General features: G+C 36.9%; 1 protein-coding gene across 2 annotated transcripts in view; it reads left to right on the top strand.

The window, feature by feature from the left end:
- MMS22L (MMS22 like, DNA repair protein) overlaps window positions 1–21,036 on the top strand; it is a 99,168-nt gene continuing 78,132 nt past the window's right edge. The window contains exons 1-10 of one of the 2 annotated variants that reach the window (XM_026844356.1): window positions 1–30; window positions 1,569–1,756; window positions 3,855–3,980; window positions 7,111–7,163; window positions 10,083–10,170; window positions 10,261–10,438; window positions 11,496–11,589; window positions 13,313–13,443; window positions 17,428–17,541; window positions 20,018–20,197. In XM_026844356.1, coding sequence (XP_026700157.1) covers window positions 1,578–1,756; window positions 3,855–3,980; window positions 7,111–7,163; window positions 10,083–10,170; window positions 10,261–10,438; window positions 11,496–11,589; window positions 13,313–13,443; window positions 17,428–17,541; window positions 20,018–20,197 — 1,143 coding nt within the window. In that variant the 5' untranslated portion in view covers window positions 1–30; window positions 1,569–1,577. Of the gene's footprint in view, window positions 31–1,568; window positions 1,757–3,854; window positions 3,981–7,110; window positions 7,164–10,082; window positions 10,171–10,260; window positions 10,439–11,495; window positions 11,590–13,312; window positions 13,444–17,427; window positions 17,542–20,017; window positions 20,198–21,036 lie in introns of those variants that run through there. The other variant, XM_026844358.1, reaches the window with a different exon arrangement.

Genomic DNA, 21,036 nt, shown 5'->3' with positions numbered 1-21,036 from the left:
GGAAGGAGTGGCGCCTCCGCTGGTGCGCAGGTATCCCGTCGCCCTGCCTGCCCTCCCCTCCTTTATCTCCCACCCTCTCCCCTGCCACGGTCTAGGGGGTCTGGCGCGTCTCCCCGGCCTGGCCTAGACCCGGCCTGGTGCGAGGTCGCCTGTGGGGAGAGGGCAGCGGTGCTGGGCCGCAGTTCTTACGGGTGGGGGTCGGGTTTGTGGCCGCTTCCCGGGGCGTGTGCTGCACGGTGGCCGCTTCCCGGCGCCTCTGTCGCCGGTTTGCAGCTCCTGCCCGCGGGCTGCAGCCGTCTGGGAAGTTCTCCAGCGCTGCTGGCCGAGGAGATGGCGGTGCTTGGAGTCAGTAGTTGGTTCCGCTGGATCAGGGATGTGGTAGAACAAGTACGGAACTGACGTGAGTTTGACGATGAAGAGCTGTCCTTGTACTTTTTTCCTAGTGTTTTCTATCGTGTGGGGCGGTTTTGATACCCTGAATTGAACACTTTTCTTAGAAGCTTCTCTGATTTAAAGCATTCCCTTTAGCTGCTTAATTCTCCCTTGCCAGCTGTGCTAACACACCTGTACATAGGCTCCTGCTGTAAACCGAAACACTGAACTAATCCTTTCACTGGAGAGTTGCACTGCTTCTGCTGCACAGCCGACCGCACCGCGGGATTGTAAATCAACGGGGGAATGTAGGACAGAAACTTTTTTTCCTTGAGCTTTCTCAGTCAAGCCTCTGTATTACCAACCTCTAGCAGCAGTGTAGACTGGGTTTTTTTTTGCAAGAACAGCATCAAAACCTGCCAGCAATGAAATCGAAAACTCATTTAGTTTTAATTATATTATTTGCATATTATTGTAGAGCTGTGGCGCCTGTTGCCAAATTCTACTCTTTCAGTGTGTCATATAAAATATTAATTCACTAATGTTAAGTATACAGTGAACTTTTGGACATGATCTTCTTTCTCGTTTGCTTTTGTTTCTCTTTTTTTATATTTCTGGGAGGTCAGACTTCTTTAATAGCTATGTCGAAATCAGCCATACAATCATTTTCTGAGCTTTAAAACTTTAAGATTTCAGGGTTCCATAACTATCAGGTGAGGTGTATTTACTGCTCCTTAGAAGGAACTTGAGCTGTAATGTTGCCTTAAAGTCACAGACAACTGGGAGCCTGTAATGCATGATGTATTTTCATAGCATAGCTACTCTGGTTGCAAATTGAAGTGTTTGCTGAAAGTAGCTCACTTGTGCCTTGTAATGCATTCCTACCTCTTATTTTACCCTAGTGCTACTCTAACTTCATGACTAGACAATTTTGAAAGCTAAACAAGAAGGAAGCGAACCTATTTTTTTGTAGTCACTGATGTGACCCCTTAAACAAGTTGTGATGCAGAAAGATGAAGTTGCACAAAACAGCAGGGCATGAGACCATGATTGCCTTTTTTGGTGGTATCTCTCCGTTAGTTTGATGTTACAGTTAGAGCTGTGTCCTCACTTGAGCTGAAGGATTATGGGGAGTTGTAATGAAGAAATTTATTTGAAGAAACACTGTGAATATTTTATCTGTTTTTCTGGATCAGGTGGAAACAATGGACGATGACTTTGAGGCTTCCTCCTCACCCTTCTTTCTCACTGAAAGCTTGGAGATGGCAATGGAAGTGGAGAATGAGAACTCAAAGCCACCTTGTTTTTCCTGTGCTTTTGACAACCAAAATGGAGGGAGAAGCTTCTCTGCAGAGTCTTATTTAGCAAGTGGGTCTCTTAAGAGGTATGGGCTTTTTTTGAGTTACAAATGTAACATACTTCTAACATGCACTTTTCACTGGTGTTTGGTGTCTCTAAATGCTGACAGGGTTTACAAACCTGGAAGCCAAGGACAGGTTGTTCTTCAGCCCTTATGATCCTGACATCAACTTGGTGGTATATCAAATTGGCAAGGGCAATAGTATTGATGCACTGCTTTGAACCATGTTCTAGGTCCAGTTCCTAGCTTTGTGAACTTACTTTCAGATACTATAAAGGACCTCTTACAGGTCTGTTAGGATGCTCCAAAACTGACCTGTTGGTCAACAACATCTAAGACCCCTTAAATTTCTGAGGAGGTTGCAGCACTGCTTTTTCCAGTCATATGCTCTATTCAGTGCTGACCCTTTCTCTCTTTTCCATGTGATAGAAACAAACCTGTTCTTCCCAGCTTCCCCACATCACCAGGACTGTGCTTTGTAGCTTTAAGACCATCTTTTTCAAAGCTCTACCTTTCCATTCATTCTGCATTTAAGGTTTAGAAGTCACACGAATAACGCATAAGTATTTTCTGTGAGATTCTAAAACATTACTTTGGTTTAGTTAATACCTCCCTCGCTGTCTGTGATCCAGCTTAGTTTTATGTGCCATTTACTGAACCTTCAGATGTCTTTCCGACAAAAGCGCAATCTTTAAGTCTGTCCTCCTGCCAAGCCTCATATTTTGTGTTGTTACTTTGGGATATTTTAACCTTCATTTCCACAGCCTTTTCTGTAAAGCCTTAAAGGGGGTTCTGCTGCACCTCCCCCATGCCCTACCTTATATATCTTTTGTTGTTGTTAATGGATCACAGCACATTCATTCAAATTGCTGTCAAGCAGAGGATTAAGACTCTATCTACATAAACATATTATTAGTGGCTTCCAAGCTGGCAAAGAAGGATTTCATAACAGAAACAATTTAATGTGAAAACTCACTCAGGAGCTTGTACGTAAGCAGGTTTCCCAGATCACTACAGTCATACTGTTCTCCTGTCATTTATTCACCTTATCTACTTGGATTTTAAATTCTTGGAAAAGCCTCTATGTGAAGGACTCCTCTGTCTTCATTATCTAGAACAAGAGTAACTGGATTTAATTGCTAAAGGCTTCAAAACACACCAGTGTTTAGGCATTTGCCAACTGAACTACAGGTGTTATGGGAGATTGAACTGATTATTCAGCAGATGTTCTTTTTGCTTCTGAGAACTGAATTGTTAATAGTGCATAGTTCAAGAAGAATATGAATTTGGTATGTAATATAATGAAAGCCAAGTGCTTGCCCAGTACAATTTTTTTAATTTTTAAAAATAGAAATATTTCTTAGTGAATTCAGCTTCATCTACAGTGAAGTGTTTTGACAGGCACTGGGAAAATTCTGTAATAATTTGCTTTGATACCTTTGTGGTGGTGGTGGTTGTACAGCTTGCTTGCTGTGATTTATTTATTTTTTTTTCTTTTTTTGGGGGGGGAAGAAATTAATTGATAATTTTTATATTTGCACAATTAGTGATTCTATTTTTTTTTATTTAGCCAGAGTAAAGGGTTCTCATCAGTTCACCTGCCTAAAAGTGTGCTTTTATGAATGTGCTTTTGTCAGTGTTAATATATAAATATTATAAAATGGTTATAAAGGAGCAAATGTATGTTCTAACATTAGTTATTAGGCATGTAGTGTACATTGAGATAGATTCCAAACACACACTTACAGTGGAGCATGTTGTCTAATGGAGCAGCCTCTTCTGTTAAGGACAGTCTGTATGTTATGTCTCAGCCCCTTTTTAAGGATGAAGATGCTTCAAGGTGGTAGCTTGTTAATTTTTATTTGTTTCTAAAATATACTGTGCCCTGTGACTATATCATGGTTTTATGCTCTTGAAGCTAGGAGTTGTTATATTTTATGTGCTCTATATTGCTATAAAAGGTATAACAGTCTGTCTTTCGAAAGCACTGCTACTCCTTCCTATCTATAGTACACATGTTGCTGATACGTTGATATCAATGGTACATAAGCCGGCTGTAGGTATTGTATTCTATAGGTTTATTACTGGGAAAGGTATGAATGTTGTTGGTTCTGTTTTACAGGGTTTTGCTGAGACTAGATCCTTCTCCAAATGACTATGATGAAGATGTAGTGGAAATGTTTGGCTTTCAGTGGGTTACTGAAATGGCCTTAGTTGAATCATGTGAACTTCTCTTTGGATTACTTAGGTATGATAATATTAGTGTATTTTATAATTAATCCACTTCTGTAATTATACCCACCTTAAGGATGTAGCAAACTTTTAAAATTTTTGGTGGTAAAATCATAGAAGATTGTGGGCTATGCAGTGCATCCAAAAAGATTATGCCATATACCTAACACTCCAGTAAGTGATGGATAAGACAAGGCAGAATTACAGGAAGAAGTAAATTTTGTCACAGACTTTTAATATTATGTGACTTCATAATAACTTTCTAAGCAGTGTGGTGCATATCTTAGCCATCACCAGATAAAAATTGATAAGTATAGTTATTACAACAGTGTTGTGATTAATTTAGAAGGCTCTAGCTTCAGAATATATGAATAAACTATATAAGTTTTCCTTGAATGAGATTGTGCTACCCATATAATTAAAGTTGTCTTTTGAAGATAAGTCCTTTTTTGTGCATAAAGAAAAGTCGAGGTTAAAAATCAAATACTGTAAATGCTGGATGCAGCACTTTCTTCAATTGTTTGGATTAGGATAGCTTCAGCAATCTCTTCAGATACAGTTACTCAGTGTTTGACTAATTCAATGTAGATGTTTAATCTAGTCAATGCAAATACACAGATCACCGATAATCCTCTTTGCTACTGATAATCCTCAGAATGTACAGCACATACAGAGAGTAGATGGGAGAGAAGCTTTTGTATGATTCCATGAATATATGTGATATATTCCATCATTCCTTTTATTGTAGTGGATTCTTCCATCCCTTTAGGGTATGACCAAGGGCGTGATATGAAACATTATTAATTAATAGTGTCTGTCTTATTGAAACACAATGGCATAGATGGCAGGAAGTCTATTAAAATCAGTATTATTTAGGCATGTTTGTTTGATGCAAACTTTGACTTCACTGTAATTAAAAAAAAAAAAACAAACAACAACCTAAAACTGATAATGAAGGAGATAGGAGGATAACTTAGTTAAAAGAACACTGTATCCCTTTCAGCACTTAGTGTGATCTGTTTAATAACTGTTTATTAACATAAAATCAGTGGGCAGTAAGAGACCACTGTAGTTGATATGTTGAATTAAATATATTTTTTCTGTAAAATAAAGTGCTCTGTAATTGTAATAGAAATGACCATAAGGCATAATATATTTTGTTGTAGTTTTTAAGTTATTCAACCTATACATGTTTTAAAACCTGCTGAACTGGTAGGAATAATGGATTTCAGCTAACTCTTGGCTATGAGAGTTTGGTTGCTAAATTGTCTTCTGGTGTGACAAGTCCCGCTCTAAAGATATTCTCTCTTTCAGTTCATTTGTTCAGTCATAAAATGGAACACTTTCATTTATAGACCAGTTGACAACTGAAAGTGGGAAAACTCCTTTTTTCGTTGTAGAAGTCATATGTGTTAAGTACAAGTTGGCTGTAATAGTTCAATTTATGAAGTACAGATATCTATGTTTAAATACATGCTTACAGAAACCTAGTCTTTTGTTAATGTGTCTGTAAATACTAAATATTGTTTAATATTTTAAAATATTGTAATAAATAATATACAGCAGAACTAGAAGTTTAAAACATTAATTGTGCAGTAATAGGAATTACCTTATGTAATTGAAGATGTGCAAGTCAGTGAGTAAGATGTAACCATCTAAGTGGATATATTAAACCAATATATCTTGGGCTGAATAATAAACAGAAGTACCAGTTTAACTGTCAGAATATTTATTTGCAAATCAAATGATTTAATGATTAACAACCATGAGAATCAATCTTTAAGGTACAAATGCAAATTGCAATTAAAATTACTTATTTAACTGATATCTTTGTTATGCTTTTCATAACCAGTTCGTGCTTTTATTTTATCAGCCTACTGTATTCTGTGTTTTGCCAGTTCACTAGAGAATGGTGTGGGGTTTTTTTTTTTACAGTGTGGCTTCCTTCTGACACTCTCTCCCTAACCTTCAGCCTCAACCCTCTTTCATACAGTTCCTCTGCTTTAGGCTTCCTTCTTTTCTACATAGTTGAAATACTTAAAAATTTACACAGAAATTCAGCTTTGATTTCAATATAAAACAAAAAAACCCCACAACCTACCTAAATGACTGACGGTAGTCTTGGGTAGCTGACATGATTTTATCCAAGGAAGGAAGAGCTAAGGGAGAGCATTTTAATGTGTTCCTGCCCATTTAATATGCAGGTTACAACTTGGGTTTTTGGATTCTTGTGGGCACTTCATAGTTTCCAGATTTATTTTTTTTTTTCCATAAGAACATTTGATCTGGGTTGGTTCCATGTATCCTGTTTTTGAATCCTTTAGTAGTTGCTACTTTCACTGTATAAGAAGGTGGAGAGCTTCTTACTCAACTTATGCAGCATTGTATTTCAAAATTCTGTCTTCGACAGTTGCGCTTTTAATGTACTCGGTTTAGTACCCTGTTGTATCTGGATACCATACTTGAAGACCACTTGAAAATAACAGTTGTTGCAGAATGTGGCTGTTTACCTATGTTACAGCTTTTTAAAATTTTCATTTGCAGTGGCAGTTAGCAGCTGCTTTAAAAATGTTCTCTCCTCCCACCAAAACTGATCTGAGTTTTAACTTTTCTAGAGACACTTTCTCCTCTTACTATACTATTTTGTTTATCTTTTGTGCTCAAGTTAAGCAGCAGACCACACTAAGCGGGAAAAGGTGCTGGCAGAATTTACTAGTGCTCATTCACAAGTGAATTAGTGTATACTGGTTGTATGCAATGAGGGCTAACTTTCATGTTTATTCTGTGGTCATATATGAAGTTGAGTTACACTTGTAGAAAGATCACTTACAGGGAATGGCGCTTGGGGGTTTTGTGTGTGTGGTGGTTTTTTTTCCTCCCCTGATATTTAGCCATTTTCGTGTTTGTAATTCTGTTCAGTGTGTTAAAAACAAGCAAAAATTCTGTCCATTGTCATCTTGTCACACTTGGATGTATCTGTTGTATTCTGCTAATACTCTTTCCAAAGGTACATTTCTGTAAGCTTTTTCAGAAATACAAAGTGAGAAACACCTCTCGCCTCTCTGTTCTATTTAGACCTTACTAAAATGTAATTGAACAACTTTTACCTATATAAACACAATAAACCTCTACATTCCTTTAATTAGGCAACAGATACACAGACTGGAAGATCTGGTACAAATGAGTTCATCTGATTTTGGTAAGTTTAACTCATTTAATTTGACATTGGGATGGGTATTTGACTACCTTTTCGTTATAGAAGTGTATTGTCACAGGTCACACTTGTGCTCATGGACCGAGCAGCAAAACAGTATATCACCAGCATAAAACTGCTGTAAGAGTACAAATATAGGCAACCAAGTCATGTATAGTAGTATGAAAATAGAGAGTGGAAATTTGAGTCAGTTTGGAACGAGAGCTGTCTGTATAGTAGGTGAATAGGGCAATCCTGACCTTAGTGGTGAATTTCACGTTAATTTGACTTGAGATAAGATGTCACTCTTAAGGTAGAATTTGGCAAAACTGTCAACTCATTTAATTAAAAATGAAAAATTGCATCAAAACTCCCAATAACTATTTTAGCTACAAAGATAGTGGGTTGGGACTTTTTTCAGTATTCTTTTGGCTTACATTTAAACAAGTTAGTTATATTTGCTTAGTTGAGAGTTATTTACAAACTTCATTTATCTTTGCAGCAGAATCGATAAAATGGGATCACCACAAAACACTTTGTATCAATTAAATACTAAGGCAGGAGAAGCAGTATGTATCTGAAGGATTATTGCAGCCTTGGGCTTGTTGTAAGTTTGAAGGCTGAATCACTTAGCAAGTTGAGAAGTTCGGTAATTACTCAGAAATAAACTGTCTGTAGTATCTTCTCATTACAGATAAATTGCTAGTGTTCCAAGAGTATGATTGAATATTTTAACACATTATTATTATTATTATTTTCATTTTATATTGTCATGTTCTGCCGTTTAAGTCACTGGTCTGAATTTATCATCAAGTTTCTTTGATATGCTTTTGCTGATTATATCTGAAAAGTCTAATTTCTCTGACATTTAATATGTAAGTGGAAATAGCCTTATTTTATGTTACATTTCAACATTTGTATGGTAGCTAGACACCAAGAAACTGTTCTGTAGTTCTTTATCCCTTCGGTTTAAGCATTTGCTTTGTTCTTTTATATGTGTACTGTTCTTCTTGTCGGCAGGTCAGTTAGTAAATTAAGTAATTGTTGAATTTTATGCTTTGCATGAGACTTTCTTTGTGACTTAGACCAATTAATTAATTCACCTGTGCCTCAATTTCCCTTTTATACAAGCAGACTATTAGTAGAGGGGTGTCATGGGGATTGAAATATTTGAAATGATCAGGCAATATGATGTTAGGTATTATTGATGGCTTAGAGAAATGTGCTGTTGCCACTGTTGAAAACCGCAGTTTAGAGTTTTAGCTCAGTAAATCTTTGTTGTGCATATATGTTTATACAGATATCAATATTATACGTTTAATTTCCTGTCCGTTGTAATGAGCTTTGGAGACTTGGTACTGAGAAGTGTGTAATACGGAAGCCATATAAAATCTTTTCTTATGTTCTGTGTTGTTTTGAAAATACACGGTCTGTTCTTAACTCTCTACTATTTTATTCCACTTTTTCATTGCTCAATGATATATGACACTATGCAAAAGATTTTCTTGTGAAATACTGTAATATTAAAAATTCTACTTAAACAGAACTTTTAAGTACTTGGGCTAAAATATTTGTTATTGCTACAAAACAGCAGTAATAGCTAGAAATAGTTCCTTTACAACAAGTGATCTGAGCCTCAACCTACAGTTCATTACCGTGGCAGATCCTATGGCTTCTTATGTGGTGGGGGTGGGCTGTACACTGGAATATTGTGGTACTTGTACCAGTGGATTGTCTTCATTCAGTGAGTGCTGTGGCTCAAAAGATGTTGAGATAAAACTATTTGCGGGGTCTGTGACAAGTGGCATGTGTGAACTTCAAGGTTGCCTGGAGGGGATGGGGGAAACAAAGCTGGGAGAGAGCAAGAAAAGGAAAGGGAAGACTCCCCAGTGGCCAGCTGGGAGAGGAGCAAAGAGGGACTGCCTTTGCCTGGGCATGTGGTCCAGTGCAGCAGATGTCAAAGACTTTGCCATCCATCTCCTCTAGCACAATATGCTTTCATAGGGGCCTGCTCGAACTCCGAATTTACTGTTCACGTTTATGATGCTCTTAACAATGATTGGCACGTGCTTTAACAGCTACAAGTGTTGCAAGCTGACTGGTTGCGGTTTGTGCATATATATTATTGTGCAGTAGTTATTGGGTATTTAAATGACGATCAGCTTTGTTATGCGCTAAGTTTTTCAAATTTCAGCTTATATTAGAGAAATATACAAGACAAGGTGTGGGAATAAATAAGGAGTGATTCTCACATCAATGGCATGAGCTTCCAGTGAATCTCTGCTGTAATGATGGTGTTTGAGCTTTCAGATGCAAGGTAAGGAGGGTAATACCACACAAACAACAGCTTCAGGGAGCAAAGGAATGGAGACACTGTAGCTGCGATAGGTGGCTGAAAGAATACAGAGCTGCAGGTGAAAGGCATGCTACAGGATTGTGAGTGGACAGCTTTTAGCGTTACACATCTTAAGGCAACTGTGCAATGTGATGCTTCATAGAAAGAGAAGTTAATAAAGTGTGTTTCCAAATAAGTCCACCTGTTTAAGTCCTCCAAGATAAAAGTTTACTGAGAAATTGTTTCACACGTGTCTTTTCTGAAGGTGTCTTGAAAGCAGACAGGGATCAGGGCAGCATGGCTGAATGATTTCTTCTAACACTGATTGTTTGCCTCTGCCAACTTTCCTGAGGGACTGGCTGCCGCCTTTTCCCTCTGTATCTAGATATGCACCTGAGATAAGATAAAGAATGGATCCCTCTGGCAAGATGACATTTAGAAGTGGATGTTTGATACCAGCCACCTCCCAAGTTGTCCTCAGAAAAGCGCATGGCTTTCCAGGGGTCTGGTTTAATTACTGTGGAGAATGCATGTTACATGAATCACAGTGTGGGACCTTTCCTTTCAGCTACTTATTTCTTTTACTGCAGGTCAAGCTGCAAGCTTGCACTCTGAAGCAGAGAGCATCAGACATCAATGTATTGAGTTTTTGCATTATGTGAAAGTTTTCATCTTCAGGTGAGATTTGCACACAATTTACCAACTTATGTACTGAGCTTTGTGTAGCTGCTTCTTACCTGTTCTCTGATTGTGTGTCTGTGTGCTCAGGTACCTGGAACCCCCTAAAGTGGTAAATGATGGAATGCTCCATCCATATGAAGAATTAGAAGCACAGTTACCGTCAGTGTTGGTGGAAGAGCTTCATGCTTTGACCATGCACATCGGTCACCTTTGCGAACTCCCTAGTAGTGTCCTGGCAGCATTCACTATTCAACATCAGGCAAAGGTCTCATAATTTTTTTTTGTGTGTGTGTGTGTGTGTAACAGTACATATTGAATAAGAATTAACTTTCTTCGGGATGAGAATTGAAGTTACACTTCATGTTTTGGGTTTTTTTTACCTTTCTTAACGAAGTGCCATCCCCATGCTTGTCAAATGCAAACTGAGCTCTGGATTTTCTGTTCTTGTTTCTATATTTTAATTTTTATAGCTTTTAGAATTCTTCCTGCACTATACAAATGATAATAACAATTACAGGTAGATAAGTAGGTTTGAATTACCATAGCATGTTTTAAAAATTCCTTGGTGTTTGTCCTTATTAATGGTTAGAATTTCTTAGCCTCCCAGTAGCAGGGGCACTTTTTTAAAAATACATTCTGAAATCTGACTCAATATAGGAAAAGATCATGAATATAAAGAAGAAATATGCAGACATGGAAGCAGGCACTACAACATTAAGCGATTGTGAAGTATGCACAAATCTAAACAGTGTATACTTATAATAATTAATGCTTTCAAATCTTTTAGAAAGAAAAGGAATTTCAGTCTTGGGTTGTATAAACTAGTATCTGGAGAGGAATGATCCACTGAGAAGCATTTTGAATCTTTCTGTTAATTTAACTTCTTAGTAGGGCCACTGCTGAGCTGAGGAAAGAAACGGTAATTTCAAGTAAACTTTAAGGAAGAGATTATTTAAATTTTGGAATTATTTTAAGAGCATACAGCAGTTTGCTGCCTAATACTTTTCTGGAAGGGAAAGGATAACTAGGTGTGTTGTAATTTGTCGATCTTGAATCAAGACATTGTGTTTAAATTGTAGTTTAGATCAGATTAAAGCACCAAAATTCTCTACAGGCAGAATTATTTGTCATGAAGGTTTTCTGTTTTTCTTTTTTACTTTAACTGAATGGCATGTCTGTATGTTACAGTGTATTTTATCAGAGAGATCCGTAACATTCACTCCAGGCAAAATGTATGCCCATGTTCACGTGTCTTAGTACAGCATCCAAAATTTGCTAAAGAAATGTCAAAAATAAAGAAATGTGTGTATTTCTAATCACAGGTCTTTCCCCCATCATGGCATTTACTACACCTCCACTTGGATATTAATTGGCTAGTATTGGAAGTTCTTCATGTACTAGGTGAAAAAATGATGAGTGAGTATGCAGGGCTTTTTTTTTTTTTTAACTTATTCTTTTGCCTATGACTTACCTAGATTTCTCATCTTGATTTGTCCAGAGTCATTTACTGCCTTTGGTAGTTTTTGAACATAGTTATATTTAATGGGGTAAACTCAAATATGGTGAAGGTGGGTTCTTTGTGAATCTTCATGTAGCTCAAATTAAATGAAATAGCACCAGGAAATTGTTCTGTCAAAACTTGACCAAGGTTACAAAGTTTGTTCTCAACTGATGCTTGCAACATACTAAATATTTAATAATACACTTTTTGACATTGCAAATAAAAATGCATTTGCAGAGATCCAGAATGCATAACATTGAACAGCAATTTGATAAAAACCATGTAGGAAAAGGGTCCAAGGATGGACCAGAACAGAGAATTTATATTATTAAACTTATGCGACATGAAAATACTGGACAAAAGAAGAAGCCTCAGTCAGAGGAGCTTGTAAAAGTACAGCAAGAAAAGGGCAAGGCAGTACTTTTTTTTTTTTTAAAAAAAAAAAAGGCTTTAAAAGGGCAAAAAGTAGATTGATAAGAGTAAACTGTTTATAGAAGCCAGATAAAAAAGGTCATAGAATGCATTTGAAGAACCGAACTTCAGAGTAGTTCAGTTTGCTGAAGGATTGTTAAAATACAGAAGAGAATGTTATTTGCTTTGAGAATATTGTTCATGTCCATGCTAGAAAAATAAATCACAAAAAATGTGTGTTCTTCAATAATCGTCACTATAAGCAAAACTCTCTCCCCCTCCCCCCATTATTATATGGAATTTATATTAATAATTTATAGGAATTGCAACAGTTGGAGTAACATTGAGGTCTTCAATGAATACACTGTATGTTTAGCCTGGGTAACTGGTACTGAATCTGAACTCTTGGATAAGCTTATTTCTAGATAAAGTTCTGAGTAATAATGCAATAATCCATTTTCATGAGAGAAAGCTTGTGCTTTTTAGCAATGAAATTTACTAGTCAAGACAGTAGTACCTCTGGATATATTATCTTGTTTTGCATTCTTATGTGCCTTACAGAATTTCTTAGCTTCTCATATCATTCTGTAAAGTATGCTGAGTGGAAAATTCATGCTGCTGAGACCAGTGGCAGGATAGGGGGTTCAGGGCTTCCAAGAGTAAAATACAGGCTCGTTCCACATAACTTCTGTTCCACTGGTGTCAAGGGATGTTGAAAAGCTTGTGGGATAAGATTTTGCAGCCTTGTTACTTTACCATTTTATCTGTGTTAATGTCTACAAATGCTCAAGTTGGAATATGATCATGCCAGCTTTTTACATCAACACATCCAAAGGAAAGTGTTAGACCTCTCCAGAATTGTTTGTCATCATCTTGCATATCTGCAAAACATGTCATGATTTCAGAACATGCGCACTGGCATGTGACAAAGAGGAGCTTGCAGATAAATAAATCTTTATTCCACTGCAAAAACTGTGCCAAAAAAAGGCTGTAAAGTGCCAAACTATTTTACTGTCAACCAGAATAATACCAGACTTCAGTGTAATAATGAAAGAACTAGCTTGAACTTAGAACGGATGAACTTTCCCAAAGGAGTTTGTAAATTAAAATTACTTGCAGCTCAACATACCAATTTTAAAATATATAGAATAGAATAAAAACTTCCTGTCTTTTATTCCTAAAGTCAAACCCAGGACTAAATAGGTCTCATTTTCTTTTGTGTTTTAGGACAAGTTGTATATGCTAACCATTTCAGAAATCTAACTGGAGATAATTTAACCAGTATCAGTTTATTTGAAACACACTGTGGAAATCTCATATCTGATTTAATAAGCTTGTCCATCAACAAGTACATAAAGGTAACTTTTCTTTATATAGACATGGGCAGTTAGATGCTCGTATTGAGAGCCATATGAATTAGATATTGCACCAATGCATAGATGACTTCTTACTGCTGAGTTTTAAATGTTATGTATGGATTTATATCTCCATGTTTTAAAGAGTGTTATTTGTTAGGAGCTCAAATTGTGTTATATTTATTCATGACCATCTGGCAGTTGAATGAGAGAGTAATATTGAAATGCACTGTGTACAGAGCAGAAGTGAGTGCCACATTTCCTAAGTTCAGTGTTCCAGGTTTAATGCCAAACATGGCACAGTCTAAAAGGTTTAGAGCTATAGATGGAAGAAAAAGATCTTTTCAGACTCTCTCAACAGGAACAAAAAGAGAATAACTGTAATCCTGGCAATAAGCTAACTGGACACTTAGAGAATGTCATATTAGAGTTTATTGTTGCACAGCTCCTGTTTCTACAACCTCATCTTTCTGTTACAGCACGCTTACGTTTGTCAAGAGATAACTTATCCTTCTCTTTTCTCTTTCTTTTTCTTTCCTGCTATAGCTGCAGTATTTTTCTCACTTGTTTTGAGCACTCCAAAGCTAGAAAGTCATAATAGCTCCATACAGCAGCTAGCAAAAGAGCTCTGTAATCCTGACTGTGTCATTGTGAAACCACCTTTAGATGGGCATGTGTGATCCATGAGCGCAGGACTGAACTCTGAGAATAAGTAGCAGTGACCACCATATGATTTATGTTTTCCTGGTACAGAGACATAAAAAATGGAGTCCCCTTCTTTCATATTACTGTTGGGGGGGGCGGGGGGCAGGGGGGGCAGCTGTGCTAGCATTTGATAACTGTTCTTTTAAACTATTTTTCTGTAGAGAACTCTGTTACCTCTTAAATTTAGTTTTATCTATTAAATTATCAGATAATACTGCAACCTCCTCCCCCATGAAAAGGCAAATAGGTGAGAGTAATTTTTTTAAAAGAAGATTCAAATAGTATCTGTTGACCATTGTGCTTGTTGGTAGACTTTGAAATGTCAGATGTTAAAGTGACAGATTCATCCTACTTCTATAGAGCCACATGACAAAGAAGATGGTTTTGCCTCTGTTTTTTCTGCAGCTCTCGCTAGGCTTGGGCTGCACAGCTTGAACTAGTTCTATCTCAGATTAATTTCTGAAGTGGAGCTTGCACTTGAGCTAGATAACATCTCTTTAGCTGGTGCTTCCTCTAGTATGCATTCATTGCTATTAGCCAGTAAATAAGGTCCTTCAAAATTGTTGGAAACACAAGTGATGGCTCATTGTCAGCTCATCACTAAAACATGTCATTAAGCTTTTGGCTGAGAATATTTGGAATTTCAGCTCTTAACATTTGTGGGTGTCCTTGGAAGGAGGGACTTGAACTCTAATCCTCCAGACTAATATTTTCAGATTTGTTTCTTGGGAAGCTCTGGTAAGAAGATACTTGACTTGGATCACATACTGAGCTGATTGTGCTCTGAGATACATTTGGCAGAGAAATACATATCCTTGGATATCTTCTTCCTATTTTTCAGCAGCACATCTCTGGCACCAGAGCTCTGTTGTCCCAACAGTACCACAATTTGAGGTTATAACCATTCTTACCAAGATACTGAACTCAGGGTGTTGCAAGAGAAAATCCGGACTATGTCTAAAGAAAACAATGTCGTGGTTATACTTACTCCAACCATTATCTGTATGGTATCTTGTTTTGATATTACTAACCACTCTATCCTGGGCAGATATTGCACCTCTCCTGCAGAAGAGATCCTGCTATCTTGTAGGAAAACACAGTAGTAGATGCAAGTAGATGAAGAAACTTAGTTGCTGCAACAACTGGTACACCATGTAGAAGTCCTGAAAGTCTCACTTTGTGAGAGTGTGTCTAATTAATACTTCCATAAAATCCACCAGTGTTATAGTGCATCTGTAATAAGTAGACTGCTCCTTTCTGAGCAGTCTACTGCTTTCTTTCTGGTTTGCTCTTTGGTGATGAAACATAACCGGTGTATTTTTGAGATGCTTCAGTTTTGGGGAGTTAGTAGTTCAATAAAAATAAATTTTTTAACAGACTTTAATGGTCACACTGATGTTTATTCTCAATATAGTATTTACATAAGATTAAATCAAGTTGTTGAGAGATGACCATAGCAGATCTTTAAAAGCGTGAAGAGACATAGGCACATGAAAACCTCTAAACAGCATATGTGGAATGTGAATAATAGAATTATTTTAAATATTTCAGTCTTGATCTCTTGATGTTCTTAAATCAATTGTCAGGGCACACGCTGGCAATTTCATAGGGTAAGCAGTGCTCTTTTAGAGAGAGCAAAACAACTTATGTGTCATACTTGTAATTATACATATGAATTTATTTAAGTGTTCAGTATTTAAACCTGATATGGAGCTGTATGAGAACCGTAGTTGTAAATGTATTATTCTAAAGGCATATGATATATAAAAAGTCTATGTCCTTATAGATTACACAGATTTGAAACTGTTGGTGATATACTTCTGATTGTGAGAGTGTAGATTTTAGTTATTCATTCCTTCTTCTGTAATGTCCCTTTCACACAGCTACTGCTGTCACTTGCCATTGTATATTTTGATTTAATTTTTTATTTACACCATTAGGTTTCCAAATGCAGAAATGATTTTAAGTACCAGTGTGATGTGAGAATAGTTGTGCATGAATGGATAAGGAAGAGTATGAGGATATAAAAACTCAGGATTCATCTCATCAGATCTAGATGTCTAGGAGTTAGTAGGCTAAACTAGTCACCCTAAGTTCTTTATATTGTCAGGGAGGGATAGCAACAGTTTTTTCCTGCAGTGAGTTAGATGGATTAGTCTCTCTCAGTGCCCATTCCCCTCTTGCTTTAGCAATTGCTTTAGAGGGGTATAGGCTGATTATTCAAACTTGTAACTACTCACTGTTTAGAGATAAATTGAGTATGAGCTGCTTTCTTGCCTCTTTTCTTTTTACGTTTCTGACATAGTGTCCTTGCTGAAGGTGAAATGTGCTGAATTACGCTATTTAAGCAAAGCTTTTTCACTGTTTTTACCACCTCTGCATACAATTCAGTGGATTTGTAGGTCGTAAGAGAGAGTGAGTAAAGTTAAGTTTTGTCTATGCTATGATTATTTCAAACACAGTGCTGGTAGGTCTTAAAAACACTAAAGTGTACAGAGAATTTTTATGTGTTTAGCACTTCCTTTTGCTGTTTTGCTTATTTTGTTTCACAATTCAGGAATGTAAAACTGAAAGATGAATCACAAGAAGACTACTTTGCATTTGAAATACATCAGTCTGAGTGAATTTTGTTAAATATGGAATAGTAATCAAATAACGTACATGACTTGAAATATGCTGTTTTCTGCATATTAAAATAATGCCTTGCAGTAAATTTACCGAAAAGCAGATTTTGTGAAATGTTGTGGGAACATTAACATCCTCATGCCAACAAAAACATATTCTACTAGCATTATGCCTAGTCATTAAGGATTTTTCAGTTAAAAATAACAACAATAATAGCTATTAAATCATTTGAAATCTTTTTCTTATCTTCCCAAGAACATCAAGAAAATCTAATCAATCATTTTCTTTTTCCTACTGTCAGACAATGAATCAGTATCTATTGCAATTCCTTTTCATTTAGGCCTCAGAATCCCATTTTCATTTGATTAAATAATGTTTGAAGTGGCTTAGAAGAAGCTAAGAAATAGCACAACCTGTAACTTATGTAGAATTAGGAAACAGTCTTGTTGTACAAGAGCTGTATTTTGGATGTTAATGAAATAATGCCATTTCCAATATGTAATTGTACCTATATTATTGAACTGAAAAAAAACCCAAACAAACAAACAAAAAAAACCAACACCAAAACCCAAACAATCAAAACCAGGGGGGATATTGGTACATAAAAGTACTGGGTTTGGAATTTTCTTAATGATTGTATTGCATATTCTCTTTCAGGTGAGACCTTCTGAGGCTCTTGCTAGTCACCATTATCCCTGTACCTGCATTAAAGAATTATGGATTCTACTTATTCAGCTGCTGGACCACAGAAATAAAGGGTCTCACACAGAGGTAATGGAAGAATACAGTTACACATGCATAAATGTTATATATGCAGTGCAGTCACCAAATATTCCCAAATTGCCATGAATGCACTAGTTCACATATTTGATGATAGAACTGAGCTTCATATTTGCTTTGTGAGAACTGCATGCTAACTGTGATGCTTTAGGCTGCCGTCTTGAACGTATGTCAAGTTCTGACTCTAGGTTTGCAGTGTACTGTTTGGTTATTATTTGCAATTTATGTGTCATGTCATGCAATGATTTATCTCCAGGCATTAGAAACACAGGTACAGTCAGACCAATGATCCATCTAGTTAATTTTTCTGTCTTTGATACCCATACCTTAACTACCTATACAAGAACAACCTGGGTTTTGGTTTTGAATCTTGTAGTTGCTGACTTCTTTTGTTGTTCCCTTGTACTTTTATTGGAAGAGCCAATCACTACCTGTTCTCCTTCCTTATACCAATATAACTTTATTTGTCTCTTCAGGGTTGTTTTTCTGGTATCTCCTACCTTCTGCCTTTTCTAGGCTAAAGAGTCTTACTGTATTCAGTCATTCTTTTTATGGGTGTCATTCTATACCTGTGATCATCTTTGTCACCCTTCTCTGAACCTTTTTCTCGTAGTACTACATCCTATTTCTAATGGCAAAGTGCCATGATTGCATGCAGTATTCCAAGTATGGTTTAGGTGGCCATATGATTTTATACAGTGGTTTTCAACCTGTGGTCTGGGGACCCCTGGGGGGACCATGATATCATCACAGAGGGTCCATGAAGACTTAAAGCAGGGGTGGGGAACATCCAGCCCAGAAACATTTGGTCTGACCCGTGGCAAGCACTGTGCTTCCTTTTCCCATAGCCCCCCTCCCCTCAATGCTCCTCTCATATTCAAGTTCCTCCCCTACCTCCACACACACCTGCCCTGATGTACTAGTATATTTGGTGCTGGTATGGATGGTGGGACCCACTTTAGGCAGTTTTTCTCTTAAAGAGATTTTTCTTAACCCAGTGGCCCTCTTTAGGGCCACAGCCAGGCTGAAGTCTGTTCCTCCAAGTGGTGGCACTGGACCCGTAAGCAAAAATATATGGTGACTGAACACAGACAAACAAGGGGGAAGGTGAGAAGAATTATAAAAGCTTTTCATTAAATTTTAATGTAAAAATTGGCATCAGATTTGGAATTAGAATGTTAAAATACCATAAAATGGGACATTTGAGCAAAAAGAGTTGATGCTATTATTTTAAATTACTATGGAATCATTGCAGTAAAGATACTATAATAGGACTGTGTGCATTAACAGGTTAACTTATTTCCCCTTCTCTCCAAATTTGAAGACACTTCATGGGAAAATGGAGATAAATGTTTGGTGCAGTCTAGTGCTTTAAATCTTGAATTAAGTTTTGGTGGTCTGCAGCCACAAAAGGTATTTAAAGGGGGTCCATGGTGAAGGAAAGGTTAAGAACCCCTGATTTTTATGCATTGCATAATGATGTTTTCTCTTTTGTTCTTTTCCTTTGCTAATATTTTCTAGTGTTTGATTTTTATTTTTTTTCTTTCTTGACTGCTGTTTAGGATTGAGGTGATGTTTCTCTGAGTTAATGTTAAGTGTCAAAATCCTTTTGAAAGTTTTCTGAACTAATCTTTATAAATACCAAACCTGTCATCTGTGCAAGGAATACCCTTCACTTAATATAGAATGCAGTACTTCACAGTAGAGTGTTTGTACTGATAGCTATTTACTTGTTAATGACAACAATTATAAAGGTGGACAACACAAGTGAAACTTCCTTAGTGTTAAATGTTTGCAGTAGCACTCTGAAGTGTAAGTTGGCATCAGGACCCAGCTAAGGTGGATAAAATACAGATGCAAAGAAGTTCCATAGAGTTTCTGTATAACTAGGAAAGACAGACACAGGCTGTCAGAAGAAGTAATACTATGGTATAGACAGGTATCTGAGCCAAAGAGAAATAATCAGTTTGTCAGCACTGGAATGGTCTTGGAAAAAAACAGGGAATTTGAACCTCAGTTTGCTGTCTTTCAGACTGATTCTCTACCATCTATTGTATTCCTTTTTGTTAGGTTAGTCTAGCACGAAAAGTTTTTGAAAATTCTGTTATAAAAAGCCTTCATTAAAGAACTCTAACCTCTCTCATCTGAGCATTGGTGCACCATCCAATTTGCGTACTGTCATTCCATCAGTTTGTAATTTTGCCTGTGAAGTACCATATTCTTCCTTGTGACCAAATCTTGTCCCTTCACGTTGCTTCCTGCTGGCATTAGACAGAGGACATTCTAAAGTGGCTCCAAGTTTTCTCTGGTAATACTGAACACTGGTTTTAGTTATTTTCTTTAAATGACTTATCTTGCTTGTTCTCTGTAAAAGCAAATTAATCAATAGGACAGTATTGTCGAGAAAATTGTTAACATAGGCTTTGTTATTCAACACAGCTCAAATTTACTTTTGCATTTTCTGTAGTGTTTCTGGAGCTTGGTGAACAAAACTTTAAAGAATATATTTGAAAGGCCAAGTAGTTCTGAAACAACGTCTGTTTTTGAAACAATTCAGTGTAAAGACCCATTGAGTTTTAGCTGGTGGATTATTACTCATCTGGCATCACTCTACCAGTTTGACCGTAATGGAAATCTAGATGAAAAGGTGGGTATGCTTTTTTCTAAATACCTGTAAATAGTTATAATTTATTTATGTGTCTGAATTCACCTGGTTATGTTTTTGTTGGCAGAAATCAATTCATGTTGTAATACAGGAATCTTCACACTTGTTAAAAAAGAGGTCCTTCAAGGTTGGTGGTGTTAAGGTGTGCTTTGTACAAGTCAGTAAACATTCCAGGAGCCCCTGACATATTCATGTTATACACCAGATATTCAGAAAATTACTGTATTAAGGAAACTTTAAATATCCCAACTAGTTAGTAGCACATATACTTAATGATGTAGCATATGTTTTAAGACTGTCTGCCTGTAGCATAAATGCTTCACTGAGTTTGTTGTTTTAGGAGCTGAACACAATAGATTGTACCTCGAACACTGTGTTTTTTAAAAAGTGGTAGCTCTTCTCTGGATAAATTCCAATCTGTATAATTACATTCCATTTGCATCGCAACAATGGCATGATGAGGTGCATATATATATCTGTATACACAGCTTAATTTTCTGTGTTGGTGTGGTACCAATAGATGCTGTCTAATAACGGTTGAATTCAAGCTTCAGTTTAGGAAGTTCTGGCAGTAAGTTGCAAGACATTAGCTTTTAGAAAATGGCCTTAAATTTTCCTACTGGCTAGAGCTGGCTGGCCCCAGGTTAATCAGGTTCTTGTCTGTGAATCTCATTGTGAGGGACCTGACATTGCCATGCATTCTGTAAGGGACCTAGATGAGACCCGTACATGCTGTTCCTATAAGACCTGTGGAGGACCATACTTGCTACTGATGCATCAGATTCCCTCACAGCAGTTTTCTGCAGTTCTGGGCTCATGTA

This window comes from Athene cunicularia, assembly GCF_003259725.1.
Source record: "Athene cunicularia isolate RWA chromosome 3 unlocalized genomic scaffold, athCun1 chr3_part1, whole genome shotgun sequence".
Lineage (NCBI taxonomy): Eukaryota > Metazoa > Chordata > Aves > Strigiformes > Strigidae > Athene > Athene cunicularia.
Note: the sequence above shows the minus strand (reverse complement) of the source record. Positions and strands in the feature narration are given on the sequence as shown.